Source organism: Rhinatrema bivittatum, chromosome 8, assembly GCF_901001135.1.
Source record: "Rhinatrema bivittatum chromosome 8, aRhiBiv1.1, whole genome shotgun sequence".
Classification (NCBI taxonomy): Eukaryota; Metazoa; Chordata; class Amphibia; order Gymnophiona; family Rhinatrematidae; genus Rhinatrema; species Rhinatrema bivittatum.
In genome coordinates this window covers 233,064,846-233,089,194 of record NC_042622.1, presented here as the reverse complement: position 1 = coordinate 233,089,194, position 24,349 = coordinate 233,064,846, and the positions used below count along the sequence as shown (strand labels likewise).

The following is a 24,349-nucleotide window of genomic DNA, read 5'->3' as shown; positions in this document are numbered from 1 at the left end:
TTGTGACGTTTCTTGCACGAGCTGCTTTAAAGCCTGCCAGTGCCTTTTCCTTATATTATTTGCTCTATCTAACTAGCCAGCTAGCCCTTTTGTTGTTCATCAGAACCCCAGCTGTTGCACAAGCGCTATAGACAATAGATCACGAGACTCCCGCGGACGCCACCAGGAAAAGGCAGTCACGATCCCTCTAACACAGGATGTGATGAATGGAAGGGCAAAGACTGGGAGGCAGCCCCGACCACGCCCCTTGTCCCACCCTCGCCTCCTTTTCATTGGCTCAGGCTGCTCCGGCTCTGCCTTGGCTGGTGCCCCTTGCTGCCATTCTGCCGAGTTCCCCCCTTTTTGCGTGTTGTACTGCTGCCCGGTATCAGCTTGTACTGGTTGGTAAATGAGCTGGGTTCGCGGGGGCTGAACTGAAGACCTGCGCTGGATCTTAGGGATTTGGAGGTGATACGGGAGAGGTCCTGGAGGAGGAGGAGGAGCCGGGCTGGGAACTGAAAGAACTTTTCGGATTCGTTTCCCTCTCCCGGCTTCCTTGATCGCACATTCCCGACGTTACTCTGTGCTTTCTTTCTTTTTTTTGCAATTTTCGTTAAAGACCTGGTGCTGTTTTAGCTGTCCCTCGAGATAGATGAGTAAAGAGTAGGCTGCAAACTGACCCAGGATGGAGAGATCTATTTAAGGTTTTTTTTTATTCTAGCCCTATCCAAGGGCTTTTTTTTCTTTTTAAGAACTTCAAAATATAGCCAGTTAAGTTGTTCCTTCTTAAATGCGCCCCCCTTCTGCCAAAACCCACTTTAAGGGAGGGGTGGAAAGCAGCAGGTTTAACTTAAGTGGTGGGGGAGAGAGGGCAGTGTAATATTTCAGATCTAGGACCATGGAGGAGCCGGACTCGCTGCCCTTCCGCGCCTTGATCAGCTACTCCATCGGGCATTTCTTGAACGACCTGTGCGCCTCCATCTGGTTCACCTACTTCTTGGTGTACTACCACACAGTGCTGGGCTTCAGCAGCTCCTATGCGGGCATCCTGCTGCTGGTGGGGCAGATCGCCGACGGGGTCTGCACCCCTCTGGTGGGCTACGAGTCGGACCGCTCCACCGCCTGCTCCTGCTACAGCAAGCGGAAATCCTGGCACCTGATCGGTAGGTTTGGATCTTTGTCCTGGCTCGTGACTGATTCGTCTAGCTGGGATCCAGGTGGCTCTTTAACGGGGGTAAATGAAAGAGAAGTGTTTTAGGGGGAGGGGAGGGTGGAAGAGGCAGAACCAGTGCTTCAATTAAGTGGATGCCTAGAGTGCCAGTATTTAAGGAGAGGCAAAATCGCACTGGCACGAGGATGGAGCTGCCACAGATAAGTAAATTTGGGGACGAGGTGTTTTTTTTTCCCCTAAGATACCAAATACGCTTGCACTGGCCCGGGGGGGGGGCAGTAATCCCCACCTGTGGTGTGGTTTTAAGAATGTGACTTGTTTAAAAAAAAAAAAAAAGTACCGTTTCTTCACATACCTTAGGCTTTGATTTTTAGGAGCAGCATCTGTTGCAAAAATCAATCTCTTTCCTTACTCTTATTTTTAAATATATTTTTAACACTATGCTTGTATAAGGACAGAATTGACAGCCTGAGATCAGCACAGAGGGAGCCCCTCCCCCAGTTGAAAGTAGACCTGGCATTGCAGCAGGCAGGAAATTGGGCAGGGAAGGGATGGGCCATATGGTCCTTATCTGTATCTCTGTTTCTATGGTACTGCTTCACTGGGACCTGGCCGCAGGTACCAACAACAGTTTAGGGATGATGGGTGCCTCAGAGATGCAGCCCAGCCCAAGTATCCCATAGGCTAGCTCCGCATGGATGAAGAATTTGGGTTCATTACCTTTTTACTAGGGATCTGTTGAAAAGCCGGTTGAGATGGTGCTTCTTGTTTATGCTTTCTCAGTGTACCCTGCTCTGTGCTAATTACACCGTCCATCCCCCCTCCCAGAGAGCTAACAGTCTGACTTGGGATGTTCAGAGAGTTGCCCACGGGTCACAGATCTGCACCTGGATCTCTGGATTCTTGCAGGCTTGTTCCTAGTCGCATATCCTGAACGCAGTGGACTCGCTGTAGTTGGCAGCCGCGGAGCATGGCTTGTGAATGATTGACCTTCTTGGCTTGCTGAGAGTTTACCAGCGTTCTGCTCTGGAGCACACTTCTGTCTTCAGCCAAAGGTTGGCTTGGTTTCTAGTTTCCCTCACGTTTAAAAGACTTCATACCAGAAAGGGCTGATGCTAGGGCATTTTATTTCATTATTGAAGAGGTTTATGATAAAAATGGTCTTATGCTTCACATTTAACATAAAGGGATTTATCACTGACTTGGATTTTTGAACTCGCTACCAGACTTAATCCCTCTATTGTCTAAGGTACAAACTTAGGGGCCTATTTACTAAGGCTTCCTCCCATTTGGTGTCTACAGGGAAAGTGCTTGATAAACAGGGCCCTTAGATTGGAAGGGACCCACCAACTGTACCCGAGCTTGCATTTGGAAATCAGTTAAAAGAGAAAGGAGGTGAAAGTCAAAGGTGATGTTGCCTGAACATGTGAGCGAGTGACAGATTTATATTACAGCGGTGGTGTGAAGGTGCTGGGGGCAGCTGCTGATGTGTTAGCAGAGCGAGAAGGTGACACAGGCAGATTTAAAGGACTGTCCCACCACACATGACGGAGTGTCAGGAAATCTTGAAGTTAGACCAATAAACAAGATATTGCTGTATATTAAAAAATAATGTCACCTCCTGTTGCAATTGCAACCAAAATAGAAGTAACAGCTCCTGCTGCGGGACCTTCCATGGAATTTTTCCACGCCTGATGGTTGCATAGCAATTTTATTTTTAAAGTCAGAAATACAAGTCCATCACTAGGGGGTTCTGCCACATTGAGCCAGCAGGCACCTAGGGAGATGGTACCGTGTTTCTCCGAAAATAAGACAGGTCTTATATTATTTTTTAGCTCCGAAAAAAAGGTTAGGGCTTATTTTCAGGGGATGTCTTATATTTTTTTTTCCATGAACCTGCCGTCCCGAGTTCCCACCGACCACAGCCTCGGAGGGGTTTGCAGGGATCTTCGGCCACACGCCTCGCAGAGCGGGCGAGAGAAGGTAGAAGCTTCAGCGGCACCGATCAGGCAAGCGCAGCCGAGCACAAAGAGCCCTGCCTGGGCACGCAGGAGCGGGTCTTCACGGTGCGGGTCCGCGGACATCCCAGTGCCTTCCCCTCCGGAGGGAATCTGTCCCCGACCTGTCGGCACGCGCCCGCTGGCCACAGGGGCTAACTGTGCCAGTGTGACAGGGGCTATCTGTGCCATTGGCCGGCCTCTGTCACATGGTACGGTAGGAGCAATGGACGGACGGTGCCATCTTAAAAAATGGCGCGGGCCATCCATTGCTCCTACCATGTGACAGGGGCTGACCAATGGCACCGATAAGTCCCTGTCACACGGTAAGGGCAAAGGGCCATCGGCACCATTTTGATTAGTGGCAGCAGACTGCCCGAGAGGGGGAGATCGCTCCCAGGACCCCGCTGGACCACCAGGGACTTTCAGTAAGTCTTGGGGGGAGGGGGTCCCGGGCAAGCCTTGGGGTGCAACCGCGCATCCACTAGGGCTTATTTTTGGAGTAGGGCTTATTTTCGGGGAAACGCGGTAAAACCTTCTTCAGGAATTTGAGGAGCGGGGTAAGTTGTCTTCTGATTGGGCATCAAAGATGGACTCTCTCTCTCTGTAATTTCTCATCAGTAATAAAGTAAAGTAGTGTGGTTACCACCAGCCTACTTTAGTGGGTGGAAATAAGGTCAATAAATAATTTAAAAAAAAAAAAAGTTTTCTTGCATTTCTAATTGGTTCATGAGCAGTTTTTTGAAAGCAGTGTGGCTACTGGCTGATGCCTTTACAGAATGGCCACAGACTGTCCAAGGATAGTTACAGGAGGAAACGACCTGAGCTTTGCCTTCTGTGTTCTCTTTGCAATAACAGAAGATGTACAACCAAACATAAGAAACTGCTATTAATCAAAAGGGCATAGCCACTGCTTGTCAGCATTAGTAGCATGGGATTTATTTAATATTTGGGTACTTGTGACTTGGATTGGCCACTGTTGGAAACAGGATGCTGGGCTTGATGGACCCTCAGTCTGACCCAGTATGGCATATCTTATGTTATGGATGTCTTCTCCAGGAACCTATTCAAATCTTTTTGAAACCCAGCTACACTAACTTCCTTAACCACATCCTCTGGCAATGAATTCCAGAGCTTAATTATGCATTGAGTGAAAAATTATATTCTCTGATTTGTTTTAAATGTGCTACTTACTAACTTCATGGAGTGCCTCCTGGTCCTTATATTATCCAAAAGAGTAAATAACACATTTACATTTGCCTCTCATGATTTTCTAGACCTCTGTCATATCCCTCCTCAGCCATCTCTTCTCCAGGCTGAACAGTCTTAACCTCTTCAGCCTTTCCTCACAGGGGAGTGTAAACTGAGCCAGGTGCAACCTTGAAGTCAAGAACTCACAGGCCTCTCTTTTGTTTTCTTGGGGGGTTTTTGGTTTGGGGGTTTTTTTTTTATAAAGGGAGTCTTGCAGCTGGAGGGAAACTAAGGTGAAGTGGTTTGCCTAACACTGAGGTTGAAAGGAGCTTGTGGTTAGGCAGGTCAGATAACATCTTATAAAGTAAGAGTGTCAGTGGCTGCTTGGTGCTGATAATGGTTTCTGTTTTTAGTTGCTGCACAGGCTCAGCATTGCAGAGTGGAGAGTCGGTTTTCAGAGTTTAGTGGACCGTACTGGCACTGAGCCACGTCTCTCTGTTCCACATTCCCATATTAACTTGTGTTTAACCGTCACGATTTCAGTCCACAGTGCTTTCCACCTCTGTGGTGTAGGAGAGCCACGTAGGGTCCTCTTTCTCTCTTCCCCCCTTCCCCCGCCTGACGTTCAGCACCATGGAAAGAGAGGACTTTCAGGCCAGTTTCCAGTGAAACCTTACCCGGTCTCAGCTGCGCTTTTCTGGAGGAAATGAAACCAAATAAACACAAGCTCAGCTGTCTGATTCATCTGGTACACACTTCCCTTCTTTGGAAGCTGCAGGCTGTGCATTCTTAGTCAGACCGGTGAATTATCCAGAGATGGTGATGTCCAGACCATGGGCGTTTATTTTTGTTTTGTTTTTTCTTTTCTGGGTGGTCTGCAAAGAGCACATTCAACATCTTCTCTGGATAATTCTTCTGTCGAGCCAGTTGAAGGCCTCGCAGAGCCTGCAAGGAACCCTCTTGTCAGCGGGACTGTGGAGGCTCCTGTTGATGTGCACTAGAAAAGGATTTCTGAAAAGTAAATCATTTAAAAAGGAGACGGGAGCTCCCTCCTGTGCCAACAGTGATAACTGGTGCCCCTTCTCCTCCAGAAAGTCAGCGATAAGGGAAGGGTTGAGCATTTATACCATTCTGCTTCTCTCTTCAGGGACCATCAGTGTGGTCATCTCGTTCCCCTTCATCTTCAACCCCTGCTTGGGCTGCACAGAGGCCATGCCAGAGTGGGTGGGGCTGGTCTACTTCATCCCTTTCATCGTCATCTTCCAGTTTGGCTGGGCAGCCACTCAGATTTCGCACCTGTCTCTCATCCCTGAGCTGGCGAGTAATGATCACGAGAAGGTGCAGCTCACGGCCTTCAGGTAAGGCGCTCGTCTGCTTGGTCACTCATCTAACCTGAAATCAGCACATGCCAGGATGGGGAAGCATGGCAGGTCTCTCCAAACCTTTTTTTTTTGTTGGGGGGGGGAGGGAAAATGCTAAACTCGAGAAATATTAGACACCCTGGCTTTAGAATCAATGTGGATCAATTATAGCTTGAGACTGTGATCTCAGTAAAGTAACCCGGCCGGCGTGCTCCTCGGGGAGTATAGTGTAGTGTTCTGTAGTGCTGCATCATGTCGGAGAAAAATTGTAACTTTTTTTTGTTCCCTGAGCAAGAAATTAGAGTCCTGAGATGGGGTGGAACTATCCGTGATGTGTGCAAGAGAAAGACAAGTAGAACAGTCCCAGGGTGGTGGTGGTGGTGGCTAAGTGCTCAGCACAGAAGGCCCTGCCAGCTCCCTGGGCTACGGTGCTGTGTTGGGTGGCTGAGCACTAAGGGACAGCCGTGCCTTGTCTTTTTAGTAGGGGCAGAAACAGAGAAAAGTCACTCCTGTGCAGGTCTGGTGTTACCGCTGCGGGGAGTATCTCCTCCAATGACTTGGGCTCTGATCCAGTTCCAGAGCATGGGGGAAATTAACCAGCCATGTCTCACTTTGTGATCAGCTGGGATCCCCTGCTGTTCATCGCATGCAGCTTTCCCAAGAAGGAGGGAGAGGGCTGCAGGCTTATCTTGTTGGAACAGATGTGGAACCGCTGCCTACTATCTACAGCCACGCGGGGGCTTGCACAGACTTTCTGTCTTATGACTTTTTTTTTTTTTTTATCCCTTTGCCTATCAATGGTGCAGTTACTGTGCAACTTACTGCTCTTATGACAAAAGACCCACAAGAGTGCAGTTGTGTTTTTGCGAAATAGCTGGAAGGGTCTCGAAGACCATCTCTACCACTCTGTGGGGGTCATAGGCAATGCCACCTCCTTCCCTCGGCGTGCTTTACCCTCTGTCAGGCTCTCGGGGCAGAGTCCCCTTAGGTTTTCTGATGTATTAATGCCCCTGCTTCCCCTGGTTTTCACATCTCTCCTCCAGCACTCTGGTAGGGAAGGAAACCGAGGTACTTTGGTGCCGGTGGAACAGCTATTGACTTGTCGCTGCAAGCAGAGGCCGCTTGTTTCTCCATAGGGCAGGCCTAGCACAGGCAGGAGCAGGGTGAGCCTCTTCCTTGCCCCTGCCGACATGGCTACACCTCGTTCTGGAGTTCCTGGCCCACTGTCTGGTCCTGTAGCTGTTAGTGACAGTCTCTTTAGATAATTCAGCCCCCTGAGATCTCCCTTGCTTCTCTCCTCCAGCTCCGAGACGGTGAGGGATCGCACACACCATCCCTTATGGTAGAATCCAAACTATTTTTATTTATTGGGACTCGGCGCATCCCTTTTCGGTCGGTAGCTCAAGGTGAGTTTCGTTGCAGGTACAGCAGGTGTCTCCCTGTTCCCAGAGGGGCCTCATTTACTAAGCACTTTTCCCATAGACGCAGAGTGAGAGAAAAGGCTCGGTGAATCAGGCCCTCGGGTTGTGCCTGCAGCAGCGGAAAGTGAAGTGACGTGCCGGGCCCGTCTGGCAGGCTGCACAGGGGACCCAGGAGGCCGGATGTTAGGGCAGTGGTCACGCCAGTATCGCTGGCTGTTTGGATTATTACAGAGCTTTTGTGGTTAGGCAGGGGAAAGGTGGGTGCTGCAGGGAACTGAGTGGGGATCTTGAATGCTTCTCCATCCACCCATGAAGATAAGAGTACAAAAGGAAGAAGACAAAATGAACAGTCTTGGATGAGGAGAATTTTTGTTGGGGGTCACACTGTTGTAGCTGACAGCTGGGCTGTATCCTTAGCAGTGTGGATGTAATAACCGTGATGACTGGATGGGTTGGATGGTCTTATTTACTATATAACAAACGAAAACTTTGCCTGCTGCTCACGAAACGGGATTCAGAGCATTATTGGACTTTTACTTCCCCGATTTAGGGGTTAAGTTTGCTAACGCCTGCCCTCATGCTGCTTTTCGCCTGGCCTGGGAAAGGTGCACGGGCCACCAGTTTCAGCAGAGCCCTCCTGCCGGCTGTACTTCTGTAGCCGTGCAGGGTGCATGCCAGCGAGGGTGCGTGGGCCCAGGTGTACGTTGTGTCCCTGGAGCGGTGAGCAAAGATCCTCTACCCCGCTGCTGCTTCAGCCCTCTTCTGGAAAACCCAGGGGCCCAGAGTGGAGTGAGCTGGCGAGGCCTGGTGCTGCCGGGCCTTAGACTCGGCGGCGAGACCTCAGCGTTGCTAGGAAGGAGCTGCTCATTCGCCTCCCACCTACCACAGCAAATAGGTGAGAAAACCAATCTTTCAGGGGAAGAGCTCGTGACCACACGCAATCTCTCGGTTTCCTCTCTTCTCCCCCCCCCCCCCCCCCCCCCCCAGAAAAAGCTGCTGTTCTCCAGCTCAGTTAATGCATACGCACACTCGCGCGCTCTCTTCTGCCATCAGTTTTAACTTTTGACCATAGATTTTGTACTAACAGAGGCTGTAACTCCATTTTTGCATTTTTATGTTGAAGCACGAGACCAGGAGTGGCCAACTCCAGTCCTGGAGAGTCACAAACAGACCAGGTTTTCAGGCGATCCACAATGAATGTGCATGGGGTAGATTTGCATACAGTGGAGGCAGTGCATGCATACTCGCTGTGGATGTCGTCTGTGGCTCTCCAGGACTGGAGCTGGCCACTCCTGCACTAAATTCATTGCTCCTGTCCACGTGACGCAAAGGTTCTGGACTTGGCCATTTTCTAGGATGACCCAAATGATTCCCGGTCCCCCCAATCCCCTCTCTTTTTGTTTTTTGTTTTTTTTTTCTCAAGGATCATCTGAGCCAGTCTTCAGGTTTTAACTTCGCAGTTTCTAGGCTGAAATCAGCGGTGGGATGAGGACAAGGGGCAGCGCCTTGGGATAGAAACACAGTCCCTCATGGGTTTTGAAGCCTCCCGGATTACGCACATCCGGCCAAACAAATAATTATTTTTCTCGCTCCCCCTGCTCCCTCAGGTATGCCTTCACCGTCATGGCTAACATCACTGTGTATGCCATCGCCTGGCTGCTGCTGCATTTCAGGGTTGGCAAATCTCCCATGGACGACGCTGACGGGGATGGAAATCTGGGCAGAATCGACATCCCGGTCTTTAGGGTGAGTGGCAACCCTGGCAGCTCCTGCCTCCAAGTGCCCCTGGATATGGTAACCCTGGGGACAGTAGCAGGATAATCGAAAGGGTGTACGTTTTAAAAGGCTAACTTGAACAGAGTTAAGGCCTAGCGGTGATGAAGCTAAATCTTTTTGTAAGTGTCTGTCTGAAACTGGGTAGGGGTTTTTTTTTTAATGTTTGTGTAGCTTCATAGAGCCTGTGAGTAGCAGGAGACCCTCGCAGAATTCAGAAACGGAGCTTGATTATGGCCTAAAATAGTAATGCCCAGCTAGGCGAAACGTATATAAACCCTAAAGGAGAAGGATCTGGATAGTTGGGAAGGAGCTTTTCTATATGTATAAATTTCACCTCCTTTTTTAGACTGCTTAAGGATTTTAGGGGCAGGGATTCTGTAGCTAAAGCTGCAGAGGTGGGCATATCAGTGTCATACAGAGAAGGCTGAGACTGCTCTGGCTTTAAACGCAGACGAGCAGCAGGGCTGCAACTCTACCCCTCCAGTGCACCTACAGTCAGGACTGACTCTGCTTGTGTCTGCTGCCCACGAGCTTGGGGGCAGAGCCTTGCACCGTAAGCAGGTGTTCCCAGTACGTACCAGGATCAGTCCAGACAGCTGGGTTATGCCTCCCCTCCAGCAGATGGAGTCAGAGAGAAAACTGAAAGCACCCCCTAGATATACTGGTGTGCCTCCTGCGGTCCTTCAGTATATTCTCTGACTCCAGCAGATTGAGAGGCATAACCTGCGGTTCTGGTCTGGTCAGTGTTCTTGGTACTGTAAAAAAAAAAAAAAAAAAAAAGAGACAAGGGACAAGATCAATTGGTTCGTCTTTTCTGTCCTCTGTCTGCCTGTTTGTCTTTGTAAATTGTCTTGCGCTGCGAGTTTAGTGGTTAAGTGTGGGGCAGGCTCGGAGGGTCATACCCTCCTCTTCTTCCCGGGATAGAGTGTCCGTAGGGCTGGGGGAGAGTTTACCGGTGGGCCGGTCACCCTCCCCCCCCATACCAGGGATTTGGCCCTGAAGGGGGTTAAAATAAAAAAAAAAAAAAAAAAAAAAAAAAAATTCAGTCTGAAGAGTCACTTAAGCCCTGTTGGGGACAGGCAGTGAGCTCCCCTGCTTAACCCCGAACCAAACGCCTGCCCGTGCCCTTTTCGGACCCCGGAGGGGGTGGCTAGTCCACCCGGCGCGAGTTAGCTCACCAGGGTTGGTTTTTTTATTTTTGGCGCCATTTTTCGCCGTCGCTTCAGGGCTCTCTCCTAGGATGCCGCGATCCTCGGATTGCCAGACATGTGGGGAGGCGGGGGCGCGACTCTCCCGCGAGGGTCTCTGCCCTCGATGTCTTCCCGGGGGCGAGGGACCCTCGGGGGGGCCGAGCGCTGCCCGCAGCCGCTCTCCTCGCCCCTCTGCGTCGCGGCAAAGCAGCGCCTCAGGCAGCCGGTCTGCGGCCCCTCCTCCCTCGGGGAGGAGTGCGGCGGCCATCTTGGCCACGCGGCAGGAGGATTTTTCAGCTTCGGAGGGGGAGAACTCCCCTCCCCCCTCGCCGGACGCCCGCAGCTCGCGCTCTCCGCCCGATGTGGGGTCGCCTCGAGGCCCCCCCTCAGCGGATGCCCCGCAGAAAGGTGTTAAAAGGTCAGTGCCTTTTTCGGCGGAGTTTGTGCTTTTAATGCACAAGGCATTTTTACAGGCTGAGTCCGGCTGCGAGCTGGAGGTGCCCCCTCCCCCGAAGGTGCCCAAAAAGTCTCCCCTACCTCAGGGGAGTCCACCGGGGGTGGGGTCTGCCGGGGTTCCGGCTCCCCGCCCGCGGGGGGGGGGAGCTGAGGGCCTGAGCGATACAGGGGCCGCTCCAGAGTCCCCGGGGGCTCCGGATTTGTTAACAACGGACGAGCAGGGGTCCGTAGAGGGGGATGACCCTCAGGTGCTCCGTTTGTTTGCCAAGGAGGAGTTAAGTGCCCTTATTCTCCACGTGCTGCAGGAGCTGGAATTAACGACGCCGCCTCAAGAGGCGGACTCGTCCACGGGGGATATCGCGATGGCGGGGCTTCGGGCCCCCCCTCAGACTTTTCCCTTTCATCACAAGGTGCTGCAGATTGTCTCGAAAGAATGGGAACTGCCAGTGGCTTCCCTGCGCGTGAATCGAGCCATGGAAAAGCTATATCCCTTACCTAAGGATTCTCTGGAACTGTTGAAGACACCCGCGGTAGATTCGGCTGTCACGGCTGTGGTCAAGCATACGACTATCCCCGTGACGGGGGGTATAGCGCTGAAGGACCTCCAAGACCGCAAGCTTGAGGTCTTATTAAAGCGTATTTTTGATGTGGCGGCACTGGGGGTCCGAGCGGCGGCTTGCAGCAGCCTTGTACAGAGGGCCAACCTCCGCTGGGTTCAGCAGCTGCTGACCATGCAGGAGCTACCTCCGGGTGAGGCTGAACAGGCGAATTGTGTTGAAGCGGCGGTCGCTTATACAGCGGATGCCTTGTATGACTTGTTGCGCACATCGGCTCGTATTATGTCCTCGGCAGTCTCAGCCAGGAGGTTGCTGTGGCTCCGTCGTTGGTCGGCGGATGCCACCTCCAAGGCGAGGTTAGGTTCCTTTCCCTTTAAGGGCAAGTTGCTGTTCGGCGACGAGCTGGACCAGCTCATTAAGGATCTGGGTGACAACAAGGTTTACAAGCTGCCGGAGGATAAGCCTCGGCAACCTCGGGCGTTTGGTAACGCCAGGGCTCGCTTTCGTGGACAAAGGCGTTTCCGTGGGGGAAGAGGAGGTTCCTTCTCCCAACGGCAGCCGGCGACGAGATCCCAGGCCTGGTCTTCTTCTTCCTTTCGTGGCAGGAGGCCTCTACGTGGAGGCTCTTCCCAAGGCTTTCCTGCCATTAAGCCCGCGCAATGAAGGTGCGCGGGCCCACTCCTCCGTGCCCGTTATCGGAGGTCGGTTGTCCCGGTTCTGGGAGGAGTGGGCCGCAATTACTTCGGATCAATGGGTCCTCGACGTGGTTCGGTACGGCTACGAGTTGGATTTTGTACGTCCCCTCCGGGATCTCTTCCTGGTTTCGCCGTGCGGGCCCGTAGAAAAGCAGGTAGCTATAGCTCAAACGGTCGCCCATCTACAGGCTCTGGGGGCGGTGGTTCCGGTTCCCGGGGACCAGCTCAGGACGGGTCGGTATTCCATATACTTCCTGGTGCCCAAGAAGGAGGGCACCTTCCGACCCATTCTGGATCTCAAGGGAGTAAACAAGGCGTTGCGAGTGCCCCGCTTCCGGATGGAGACCCTCCGGTCTGTTATTGCGGCCGTCCACAAGGGAGAATTCTTGGCTTCTTTGGATCTGACAGAGGCCTATCTGCACATCGGCATAAGAGAACGGCATCAAAGGTACTTGAGGTTCATGGTGATGGGGGACCACTACCAGTTTTGCGCCCTCCCCTTCGGGTTGGCCACCGCGCCGAGAGTGTTCACCAAAGTTCTCGTGGTGGTAGCGGCTTCCCTCCGCCGGCAAGGCGTCCTGGTACACCCCTATCTCGACGATTGGCTCATTCGAGCGAAGTCGCACGAGGCATGCACCCGGGCGGTCTCCTTAGTGGTGCGCCAGCTGCAGAGGTTGGGTTGGGTAGTCAACTTCGCGAAGAGCAAGCTCGAACCAACCCAACAGCTGGAGTTCCTGGGAGCTCGGTTCGACACCTTGAGGGGCAAGGTTTTTTCTTCCGCAACAACGCATGCTCAATCTCATGACTCAGGTACGGCGCCTGTTAGAGCTCGAGATTCCCACGGTCTGGGATTATTTACAAGTCATTGGTCATATGGTGTCTACTATGGAAATGGTACAATGGGCTTTTGCGCATATGCGTCCATTACAAAGAGCGCTTCTATCTCGCTGGGATCCCCGCTCGGAGGAGTACGGGATGGAGTTGCCTTTGCCGGAGCTGGCTCGCTCCAGTCTCTCTTGGTGGTTGATTCCGGCCAATCTCCTACAGGGGGTGGACCTCGAACCCCCGTTTTGGTTGGTGGTGACGACGGATGCCAGCCTGTCGGGCTGGGGTGCGGTCTGCCAGTCCCGTGCAGTCCAGGGCACCTGGTCAGCACTCCAGGCGACTTGGTCCATAAACCGCTTGGAGACCAGAGCGGTCCGCCTGGCCTTGCGTTGTCTCCTTCCGCTGGTACGCGGACGAGCAGTAAGAGTTCTGTCGGACAATGCGACCACAGTGGCGTACATAAATCGACAAGGCGGCACGAAAAGCCAAGCAGTAGCGTCCGAGGCGGCGCTGTTGATGTCCTGGGCGGAAAGGCACATAGAGCGTCTCGCGGCCACCCACATTGCCGGCGTGGACAACGTTCAAGCGGATTATCTCAGCCGGCAGCACCTAGATCCAGGCGAATGGGAGATCTCGTTGGAAGCGATGGCTCTCATCGCGCGGCGTTGGGGGACTCCGCGCTTAGACCTCATGGCGACTCGTCAAAATGCAAAGGCGGCCCGCTTCTTCAGTCGGAGAAGGGAGCACGCGTCAGAAGGGGTGGACGCGCTAGCCCTTCCGTGGCCTCGTCACATTCTTCTTTATGTGTTCCCTCCGTGGCCGCTGGTGGGGAAAGTGCTAAGGCGCATAGAGTCCCATCACGGTCCGGTGATTCTCGTGGCTCCGGAATGGCCGCGGCGCCCGTGGTTCGCGGATCTGGTCAACTTGGCAGTCGACGGCCCACTGCGTCTCGGTCACCTTCCCAATCTCCTTCGGCAGGGTCCAGTATTTTTCGATCTGGTGGATCGTTTTTGTCTGGCGGCTTGGCTTTTGAGAGGAAGCGGTTGAAGAAGAGAGGTTATTCGGACGCGGTGGTGTCTACTCTCCTTCGGGCGCGTCGATCTTCCACTACTCTCGCCTACGCGAGGGTTTGGAAGGTTTTCCATGATTGGTGTGACACGGCAGGTACGTCGGCCAGACGTTCGTCAGTGGCGGATATCCTTATGTTCTTACAGGATGGATTGAAGAAGGGGTTGGCGTATAATTCGCTTCGAGTTCAGGTGGCGGCTTTGGGCTGCTTGAGGGGTAAGGTCGAAGGTTCTTCCCTTGCGAGTCATCCAGATGTGGCTCGGTTTTTGCGAGGGGTTAGAAACTTGCGTCCTCCCGACAGGCTTCCCTGTCCGTCTTGGAACTTGAACTTGGTACTCCGCGGTTTGTGTGTGGCTCCGTTTGAACCTCTTAAGGCGGCTTCTTTGAAGGATCTCACCCTTAAGACTGTTTTCCTTGTCGCCATTTCCTCGGCTCGTCGGGTGTCGGAGCTTCAGGCTCTCTCTTGCAGGGAACCGTTTTTGCGCATTTCGGCGTCCGGGGTTTCCCTACGAACTGTTCCTTCCTTCCTACCTAAGGTGGTTTCCACGTTTCATGTCAACCAAACGGTGGAATTACCTTCCTTCTCGGACGAGGACCTACAGTCTGCTCAGGGTCGGGACTTGAGGCGTTTGGATGTCCGTCGGATTCTCTTACGCTATTTGGAGGTTACGAATGACTTTAGAAAGTCAGATCACCTTTTCGTGTTGTGGAGTGGACCCAGGAAGGGTCTTCAAGCGTCCAAAGCTACGATTGCACGCTGGTTGAAAAGTGCTATTGCGTCCACGTATGTTGGCTGTGGTAAGCCTGTTCCCGCTGGACTTAAGGCTCATTCTCTGCGTTCTCAAGCGACTTCATGGGCAGAGAATCACTTGGTTTCGTGCCAAGAGATATGCAGGGCGGCCACATGGAAATCCTGGCATACTTTTTCCAGGCATTATCGCCTGGATGTCCGGGGACCTCCTGCAGAGTCCTTTGGGAGCAGTGTGATTCGAGCGGGACTCTCAGGGTCCCACCCCAGTTAAGGCGGCTCGGGTACATCCCAGCTGTCTGGACTGATCCTGGTACGTACTGGGAAAGGAAAATTAGGTTCTTACCTTTGCTAATTTTCATTCCAGTAGTACCATGGATCAGTCCAGACGCCCGCCCTTGGTGCTTCTGGGAGTCCGCTCGTAGTCTGTCGTTTTCATTGCAGTTTTCTGTCTTGTGTCGGTCGCCTCAGTGTCATGGGGCCGGTTGCTATTTTATAGCGTTCTTGTTGTACACTTGTGGTGTCCTGTTTGTTGTTTCTGGTTTTTTTACCTGTTTCAAGGACGTGGCTACTTGATCTGGTCACTGTTTTTAAAAAAAAAAAAAAAAAAAAAAAAATTTTTTGTGGAAGGACTTTGTGTGTAGTGCTTCTGCTTTGATATCACATATACTGAAGGACCGCAGGAGGCACACCAGTATATCTAGGGGGTGCTTTCAGTTTTCTCTCTGACTCCATCTGCTGGAGGGGAGGCATAACCCAGCTGTCTGGACTGATCCATGGTACTACTGGAATGAAAATTAGCAAAGGTAAGAACCTAATTTTCCTATGCTGTGTGTGGTTGGTCCTCCTTCCCCCTTCCTCTCACAGCCCCGTATGTTGTGTGTGTTTTTCCACAGACCCTGGCGCTGATTGTGGTGAGTGTGGGTGCTTTATTCTCCATAGCGTTTCACATTGGGACAAAGGAGAAGCAGCAGCCGTACCTCCGACTTACCGAGGCAGAGGAGCACATTCTGCCGCTGCCGCAGGATCCCAGTTTAGTGACCACAGGCAAACCTCTTCTACTGTGGAAGCACTGGCTGCAGGAGCCGGCCTTTTACCAGGTAAGAGACAGTCATTTCATTTTTGCACCCAGTTATTGCTCAGTGAGAATAGTTTGTGGCAGCACAAAGTGTGGATATTTTTTTTTTTTAATTTAATTTCGTATATGCCAATGTACCTCAGTCCTGCTTCACAGCACCCCCTGCTATTCCAATAACCAGCCCCTTGCTCAGAACTCTGCCTATGCCCCTCATTTCTTCCCTGCACCCCCTCCCCCCACCCCTCAAAGTCCCAGCCTTTAAGTCTCTTCAGCTGGTGCACCTCACTAATCATCTGCAGGCCCCGGGTCAGACGCTGATAGTGATGTGAGAAGACTTCAAAGATCTGAACAAAATATTCACTTCGCACTTGGCTAAGATCCTGCAAACTCGTTACAGTTGCATTGGACCAGAAGGACTTGACGAACTCGCACTGCTACCTGAGCCTCCCCCCACCCATCTTTCCTAGTGTGTATTTATTTTAATTATTTAAAAGTTGTTTTTTTTATATACCGACATTCACTGTGAGTATCACATCTGTTTACATTAAACATGAACTTAGCTTATAAATGCTTTACAGAGCATCTTGTAGCCAGATGGACTGAGGACCAATGGGTTATGTGTTCCTCTGCCAGCAGATGGGAGACGGAGTCAGATTTCAAAGCTGACGTCACCCTAGATATACCCCTGCAGTGACCTCAGCTCTTCAGTATCTCTCAGTCTCCTAGCAGATGCGGACGCTATCCCCACACTAGCACGGTGTTAGTGGGCTTGCAGCACAAACAAAAAAGCTTCGTTCCTTCCACAGAGATGAATTACCGGCACTAGTCTCCCAGACCCTGAAGACTCTGGGAGTTCCAGGCACGGACCCTATGGCGAAACCAAAGAAGAACCCCATCCTGGTGTCTCTTCGTAAAGCTTCTTGCTATTTCCCAATGCTGGAAGCCATCCAGGAGTTGATTTATCTGGAATGGGATGTCCCAGAGGCAAGCTTTAAAGGAGGTCTGGTTTTGGAAGCCTTGTATTCTCTGGACCCAGCGTTTCCCCAAAGTGGACGCCATGGTCTGCACTGTCTCGAAACGAACAACCATCCCTGTTGAGGGAGGAGCAGCTTTGAAGGATGCTCACGATAGGCGGTTAGAATCCATCTTTAAGCAAGCCTTCGACGCGACAGCAATGACACTGCAGATCGCTTCCTGCTGTGCTCTGGTGGCTCACACCTGCTTGCTCCTAGCGAGAGAGGCAGATAGTTCTGGGGCGCACGCCGGAGAGGTGACTGAACCCGCTGCAGCCTTTCTGACAGATGCAAGCTCAGACCTAGTGTGTACCTTGGCCAGAGAAGTAGCCTCAGTGGTGGCGGCCAGAAGACAGCTATGTTTGCGGAACTGGTCAGCGGACGCAACCTCTAAAACGAACCTCACAAAGATGCCCTTTAAGGGATCCCTCCTATTCGAAGAGAGTTGGAGAAACTAGCCAGTAAGTGGGGGTGAATCTCCAGTGCCCTGACTAGCGGAAGACAGGAAAAAGAGGTCTCAGCGCCTCTCTCCCATGAGGGGTCGAACCAGGGGCTCCCAGCACTTCCGGCCCTACAGAAACCAGTCGTTCTAGTCACCTCGACCCTCGGGGAGGTCTCAGTCCTTTCGGAACAGACAACCGAAAAGAGGGACAGGTTCAGTCTCAGGCTCTACCCGAGCTTCCCAATGAAGTTGAGCCGACCCATCCAAGGGAAGAGGAGATAGGGGGTCGACTTTCCCTCTTCTACCAGCAGTGGGTCAAGATCATGTCAGACAAATGGGTAGCGAGAAGGCTACGTTCTGGAATTTCGCAGCATCCCTTAGGATAGGTTCATGATATCACCTTGCCACTCCCAGCTCAAGAAACTGGCAGTGGAATCCACACTGATAAGGCTCCTCAGTCTGAGGGCTATAACTCCAGTACCTACACCCCAAGTAAATATGGTGTGTTGTTCCATCTATTTTATTGTGTCCAAGAAAGAGGGCTCATTCTGGCCCATCCTGGATCTCAAAAGCATCAATCATGATCTGCGGATATTGCACTTCTGCATGGAAACTCTCCGCTCCGTCATAATGGCAGTGCAACTGGGAGAGTTCTTATCCTCCTTGGACCACTCCGAAGCCAACTTTCATATTACAGTCCATCAAGACCACCAGCGTTTCCTACGCTTTGTGGTACTGGGCCACCATTACCAGTTCCAGATGTTATCCTTTGATCTGGCAACCACCCCCAGAACATTCTCCAAAATTATGGTGGTCGTGGCAGCATCACTGAAGAATGAAGAGATCCTGGTGCACTCCTACTTTGCCGACTGGCTGATCCAGGCAAAGTCAGTGGAAGAAAGCCTCCAGGTGACCAGCAGGGTCAGGGCTCTCCTACAGGTACTTGGTTGGGTTGTGAACATGGAAAAGAGCAGTCTCAAGCCCACCCAGTCCTTAGAGTACTTGGGGGCCCGATTCAACACCAAGCAGAACAAGGTCTTCCTCCCTCCCCCGAGGAGGAGGAAACTGATGAACCAAGTTCGCCGGTTAAAGACCACAATGCGCCCCAAGGTGTGGGACTATCTTCAGGACCTTGGCCTCATGGCATCAATACAGGAAGTAGTACCGTGGGCGAGGGCTCACATGCGGCTTCTCCAACGCTCCTAACTGTCACGCTGGAACCCACTGACCCAAGACTACTCGATTCACCTTCATCTACCAATGGAGGTATGTTCTCTGCTTCAATGGTGGCTACAGGAAACTCACCTAAGGAAGGGCGTAAGCCTATCCCCACCGAGCTGGATCATCCTCATGACAGACACGACCCTCCGAGGATGGGGAGCCCACTGACAGAAACTGATAGCTCAGGGACAGTGGACCAAGGAAGAGGCGAACTGGAACATAAACCACCTGGAAGCTTGAGCGGTCAGACTAGCGTGCCTGCAGTTCAGCCACAGGCTCCAGGGGCAAGCGATCCGGGTGATGTCTGACAATGCAACAACGGTTGCCTACATCAACTGCCAGCTGTCTCTGGAAATAGACCCTATTATGGAATAGGTGGAGTTAAACCTACAAGGGATTTTGGCCTCCCACATCACATGAAACGACAACATCACAGCAGGGAAATTCTGGACCCGGGGGAATGGATGCTGTCGACCAAAGGCTTCCAGCCTCTAGTAAATCGCTGGGGTCTCCCGGCCATGGATCTACTGGCCACATCTCACAATGCGAAAGTCCCCCGGTTCTTCAGACACAGACGAGATCAGCACTCCCAAGTGATCGACGCCCTCGTCCAGACCTAGCCAGAGGAGGACTTACTGTATGCCTTCCCCCCATGGCCTCTACTGGGCAAGATCATCCACACCACAGAGGTTTAGAACATAAGAAATTGCCATGCTGGGTCAGACCAAGAGTCCATCAAGCCCAGCATCCTGTTTCCAACAGAGGCCAAACCAGGCCACAAGAACCTGGTAATTACCCAAACACTAAGAAGATCCCATGCTACTGATGCAATTAATAGCAGTGGCTATTCCCTAAGTAAACTTGATTAATAGCAGTTAATAGACTTCTCCAAAAACTTATCCAAACCTTTTTTGAACCCAGCAACACTAACTGCACTAACCACATCCACTGGCAACAAATTCCAGAGCTTTATTGTGCATTGAGTGAAAAAGAATTTTCTCCGATTAGTTTTAAATGTGCTACTTGCTAACTTCATAGAATGCCTCCTAGTCCTTCTATTATCCGAAAGATTAAATAACCGATTCACATCTACCCGTTCTAGACCTCTCATGATTTTAAACACCTCTATCATATCCCCCCTCAGCCGTCTCTTCTCCAAGCTGAAAAGTCCTAACCTCTTTAGCCTTTCCTCATAGGGGAGCTGTTCCATCCCCTTTATCATTTTGGTAGCCCTTCTCTGTACCTTCTCCATTGCAATTATATCTTTTTTGAGATGCGGCGACCAGAATTGTACACAGTATTCAAGGTGAGGTCTCACCATGGAGTGATACAGAGGCATTATGACATTTTCCGTTTTATTCACCATTCCCTTCCTAATAATTCCTAACATTCTGTTTGCTTTTTTGACTGCTGCAGCACACTGAGCCGACGATTTTAAAGTATTATCCACTATGATGCCTAGATCTTTTTCCTAGGTGGTAGCTCCTATTATGGAACCTAACATCATGTAACTACACAAGGGTTATTTTTTCCTATATGTAACACCTTCCGGTCTTTGTGCTCAGCTCACTGTTCCGCCATTCGTCCCGCTCTGTGGAAGGTCGAGGGATGTGGGCAGCCTGGTGGATTGAGCAGCCTATATAGGCTAGGCCCTGCTCTGGGGCTTTTTTGCTATGTGCTGTGTGGTAGACCACAACTGTGTTTTGTGCACTTTCTAAGGCTGCCCTCTACAGGATTGTCTGGAGTGTGCATCTAACTGTTCGTCCAGTTTGTGTTTTTTTGTTTTTTTTTTACACTCAGTCGGGCCTTGTATTCGGTGCATCTAAGTTAAGCAGTGCCTTATGTGGCCGCATGCTCAACTGTGTGCACAGTTTTTATTGCGCGCTTATTTTGGGACGCCTAAGTTTAGGATGCCTAGATTTGTTAATGTACAAAAAAAAAAAAAGCTAGACTCATGCCTTCAGCTGCCGCTCAAGTGCTCTGTCGGCCATAATAGCACCTATGCTTAAAAAAAAATTCCCAAAAACCTAAGCTCCTTTCTGTTGCACTGCCTGTCATTCGGGCATCTCAGCCAGGAGTGCTCGCTAACTTGTCAGTGCTGTTTGGGGGCTCAGGGAGGATTTCTTTGAGCCTGGTTCTTCCCAACTGGATTAGGTCTGGATCAAGACAGCTTAGGTAGGGTGCCTGAATTTGAACTCCCCTAACTAGTTGCTCAGTGAGTATGCCTTTCGTGCCTCCGGGTATACTTCTTTCAGGAATTTCAGTCCTTTATCCAGGCGCAATCTTCAGCCCTCTCTAACGGTCCTAGGAGGATCCCGGCCGGGACCTACTGTTTAGCGGCAGTGGGACTTCCTGATGGAGGTCTGAATGGCACGGATGATGACGTCGACCCTGACGTCTCTTGAGGATGGTGAAATTCCTCCAGGGTTAGAACCGTATAGAACTATGCTACGGTTCTTTTGATAAAGATGAACTGCCAGCTCTGATTTCCCAGCCCTTGAAATTACTCAAGAGTTCCTGCGGCAGCCACTGTGTCTACGCAGAAGAGATGGAGGCCATTCAAGCATTGGTTGATCTTGAGAGGGGCACCCCAGAGGCTAATTTAAAAAAGGAATCGGATTTTTGTACTCTCTGGATCAGTGGCAAGAGAGTGTTTTGTTTTCTGAAGGTAGCTGCACTTGTCTGTGCAGTCTCCAAGTGGACCACTATTCCCGTGGAAGGAGAAGCAGCCTTGAAGGATGCTCATAATAGAAGGATTGAGACTATCCTTAAGCAAACAATTGATGCAGTGGCAGTGACCTTGTGGTTCCCTGGTGGCTCGCTCTTGTTTGCTTCTCTCTCAGGTCAATGACTCTGGTGTGATCTCCAGGCCATTTATGGAGCAAACTGCTGCTTTTTTTTTTTTTTTTGGCAGGTGTGGGCTGCGATCTGGTCCGCTCTTCAGCCAGAGGAATGGCTTCCATAGTGACAACCAAACATCAGGTATGGCTGAGAAATTGGTTGGCCGATGTGACCTCTAAGGCGAATCTCACCAAATTGCCCTTTAAAGGCTCGCTTTTATTTGGGAGTGAGTTAGAGAAACTGGCCAGTAAGTGGGGCGAATCTCTGGCTCTTGTTTGCCAGAGGAAAAGAAGCAGATGCCACGTTCCTTTAACATGAGAGGTCGTACTAGAGGATCCAGGCGTTCTTCATCCCTGTGGAGGAGCAAACCTTCAGTGGTCTCAGCCTTTTGGGTAGGGTCTCAATCCTTTCCTCCCCCCGACAGCCAGGAAGGGCTGTGGGTTCGGGTGATGGCGCCTCATGCCCCTCCCAGACCTTGTGGTTACTGACCTTTTGAAAACTGTGTTTCTTGTGGCAATTTGTTCTGCATATAGGGTTTCCAAACTGCAGGCCTTGTCTTGCCGGGAGCCATTCCTCCGGGTGACTCCAGGGGCAGTACAGCTGCATACTGTTCCTTCATTTTTACCGAAGGTGGCCACTGAGTTTCATTTGAACCAGTCCATCTCCCTGCCGTCTCTGGACAGAGAGAGAGATGTAGAGGAGTATAGTCTATTGCGGCTCATGGATGTCAAGAGACATATCGTCAGGTATCTGGAGGTCACTGGGCCTTTGCGTAAGTTGGATCGCCTGTTTTGTCCTTCATGGTGGTACTAGACAGGGGAACCAGCCTCACGGGCTACAATAGCTCGCTGGATTAAGGAGGTACTCACGTCTGCTTACGTGGATGCTGGGAAGCCGTTACCTAGTAAGGTTAGGGCTCATTCCTCTCGGGCTCAGGCAGTGTCATAGGCAGAAGTTAGATTGTCTCCCATCGACATTTGCCAAGCTGCGACGTGGTCTTCCTTACGCACCTTTTCCAGGTATTATTGTCTGGATGTGCAAGCTCAGGAAGATGCAGCCTTTGAATGTACGGTGCTGATTGGACCACGGGCAGCCCCCCGTACATCCCATTTGTTCTGGATTCATCTGACTGGATGCTAAGAAATGAGAAGTTACTACTTACCTGATAATTTTCTTTTGGACAGTCAGATAAAGCCAGCTTCCCTCCCTTGGCTGCCGAATGATTGTAGTGTGGTCCTTCTGCGTGGCCATGTGTTACAGGGATTACTGGTGTTTAGTCCAGTCCCTAGACTAGTGTTAATATATTCTTGTCTGAGCTCAGAGTTGCCTGTTGGCTGAGTATTGAAATAGTTATCTGTTTAATCAAGTTTTGCTAGTCTGTCCACAGTTCTTTTGAAGAGAATACTGGCAGGCTGATGTCACTGCAGGGGTTATATCCTGTGACGTCAGTTTGCTCTCTCTCCATCTGCTGGTAGAGGTGCATAAGCCACTTGTTCTGGATTCATCTGACTGTCCTAAAGAAAAGGAAATGATCAGGTAAGTAGTAACTTCTCATTTTCAGTGCTGAGAGAAGCGCAGATCTTGCCAGGAGTTGTGTAAGCAATCATATTGACACCTGGATGCTATGTGAGACATTTTTTTTTAATTTTCTTTAACTTAACTCTGTGCTAGCCAGAAATAAGAAACTATTTTGGAGGCAGAGAGAGTCTATCTTTATGGCATGCTGGTGGCCAGGGAATGCTTCTGGTAACCTGGAATCGCTGTCTGTCTTCAGGTAGCTCTGCTGTACATGAGCACAAGACTGATTGTGAACTTGAGCCAGACCTACATCGCCATGTACCTGACGAGCTCTCTCCAGCTGCCCAAGGTAAGCTGCATTAAAAGGAACAGCACAGACCCTCTCCTGCCTTGCTTTGTTGATTTCCATTTGGTTATTGCGGCCTTGTGTGGGATTTTTTTAACTGTTTATAGTTGTAAATACATTTCCTGAAACTCTTTTCAAAAAAATAAAAAGAGGGTTTCTGCTCTTACTGTGTCCGTACAGTGCTGCATGCTTTTAGTATTATAGAAATCATCACTAGCGGTGCAGCTGAGCTGTTTAGCATCATGCAGCAGTCACATGGTTAATGACACTTCAGTGACAAAAACCAATGAAGACAGGCGAGGTGATGTCCTTGGCATTCGCCAGGGATTCTGTGTGTGTTTTTGAGGGACTTGGGTGTACCAAAGCAGTGTGGCATGATTTGCAAAATTAAAAAATGCAACTTTGCAGCTCTATAAAGGAAGTAAATAAATGTTTCAAAGAAAGCTGCTCAGAATTCCTTAAATGAGCCACTTGAGAGCTTGCATTATGCCCACCGAAAGCAAGGCTGGTGCTTCTTCTATTAGGCAAACTAGGTGGTTGCCTAGAGTGCCAAACCTTTAGGGGCAGCAGAATCCCACCAGCGCCGGGCCCAGAGGGGATGCTGTGCCAGGGGCAATACCACTGAAGAAGGTAGCGCTGTGCTGGAGCCACTACCACTGGTAGGAGAGAGGCTGTGCTGGGAGGTTGGAGGAGAGGGTTCATGGCCGAAGGTTCATCTAGGGAGCCAATTACTCTTGCGCCGGTCCTGACCAGAAGTCTGCCCTTTCTCCAGGTCTTTGGGGGGGGAGGCAGAGGCACAGACTCTTTCTCATCTCCCAATCAGCACGTTCTCTATCATTCCCTCCATCCTAATCTTCCCGTCGTTTTTCTCTCCTCCTGACAGAAATTCATTGCCACCATTCCCCTGGTGATGTACGTCAGTGGCTTCCTCTCCTCCTTCCTCATGAAAACTGTCAACAAGCTGATTGGGCGAAATGTGAGTGAGAAACGGGGGGGCACCCTACCCAACCCACACACAGGAGTCCCTTCCTGCCGCTTCCGTGCGACCCCACTGACAAATCGTTTGGTTCCTCGTGATACAAAGCCCAAGTCTCCATGTGCCTCCGTGAGGGGCTTGTATTTTCTCATCTTTTCCTTTTTTTTTTTTCTCTCACCCTCTCTCGGCAGCTCACCTACTTCCTGGGCTTGGTGGCAATCTTGGCTTTTGCCTCCTGGGTGGCGCTAGACCTCCGGATGGGAATGGCGGTCTATGGAGCGGCGGTGCTGCTGGGGATTGGCTCGGCCACTATTCTGGTCACTTCACTGTCCATGACTGCAGACCTGATTGGGGCGAACACGGTAAGTCCACCCTGCAGGAAGAAGGTTGGGTTCAGCGGTGCCAGGGATTTGGATTCTGGGTATGCAGTATGTCTGTTTTGTGTTTGGTTTTTTTTTCTTATTTAATATATATTTGTT

At 51.0% G+C, this 24,349-nt stretch overlaps 1 protein-coding gene across 1 annotated transcript in view; it reads left to right on the top strand.

Annotated features, from left to right (window-relative positions):
• Nucleotides 1–330: 330 nt before the first annotated feature.
• MFSD12 (major facilitator superfamily domain containing 12) overlaps nucleotides 331–24,349 on the top strand; it is a 34,171-nt gene continuing 10,152 nt past the window's right edge. Inside the window, exons 1-7 of the mRNA XM_029614067.1 lie at nucleotides 331–1,142; nucleotides 5,486–5,696; nucleotides 8,728–8,866; nucleotides 15,332–15,535; nucleotides 22,805–22,897; nucleotides 23,778–23,870; nucleotides 24,062–24,232. Coding sequence (XP_029469927.1) covers nucleotides 878–1,142; nucleotides 5,486–5,696; nucleotides 8,728–8,866; nucleotides 15,332–15,535; nucleotides 22,805–22,897; nucleotides 23,778–23,870; nucleotides 24,062–24,232 — 1,176 coding nt within the window. The 5' untranslated portion in view covers nucleotides 331–877. The remainder of the gene's footprint in view (nucleotides 1,143–5,485; nucleotides 5,697–8,727; nucleotides 8,867–15,331; nucleotides 15,536–22,804; nucleotides 22,898–23,777; nucleotides 23,871–24,061; nucleotides 24,233–24,349) is intronic.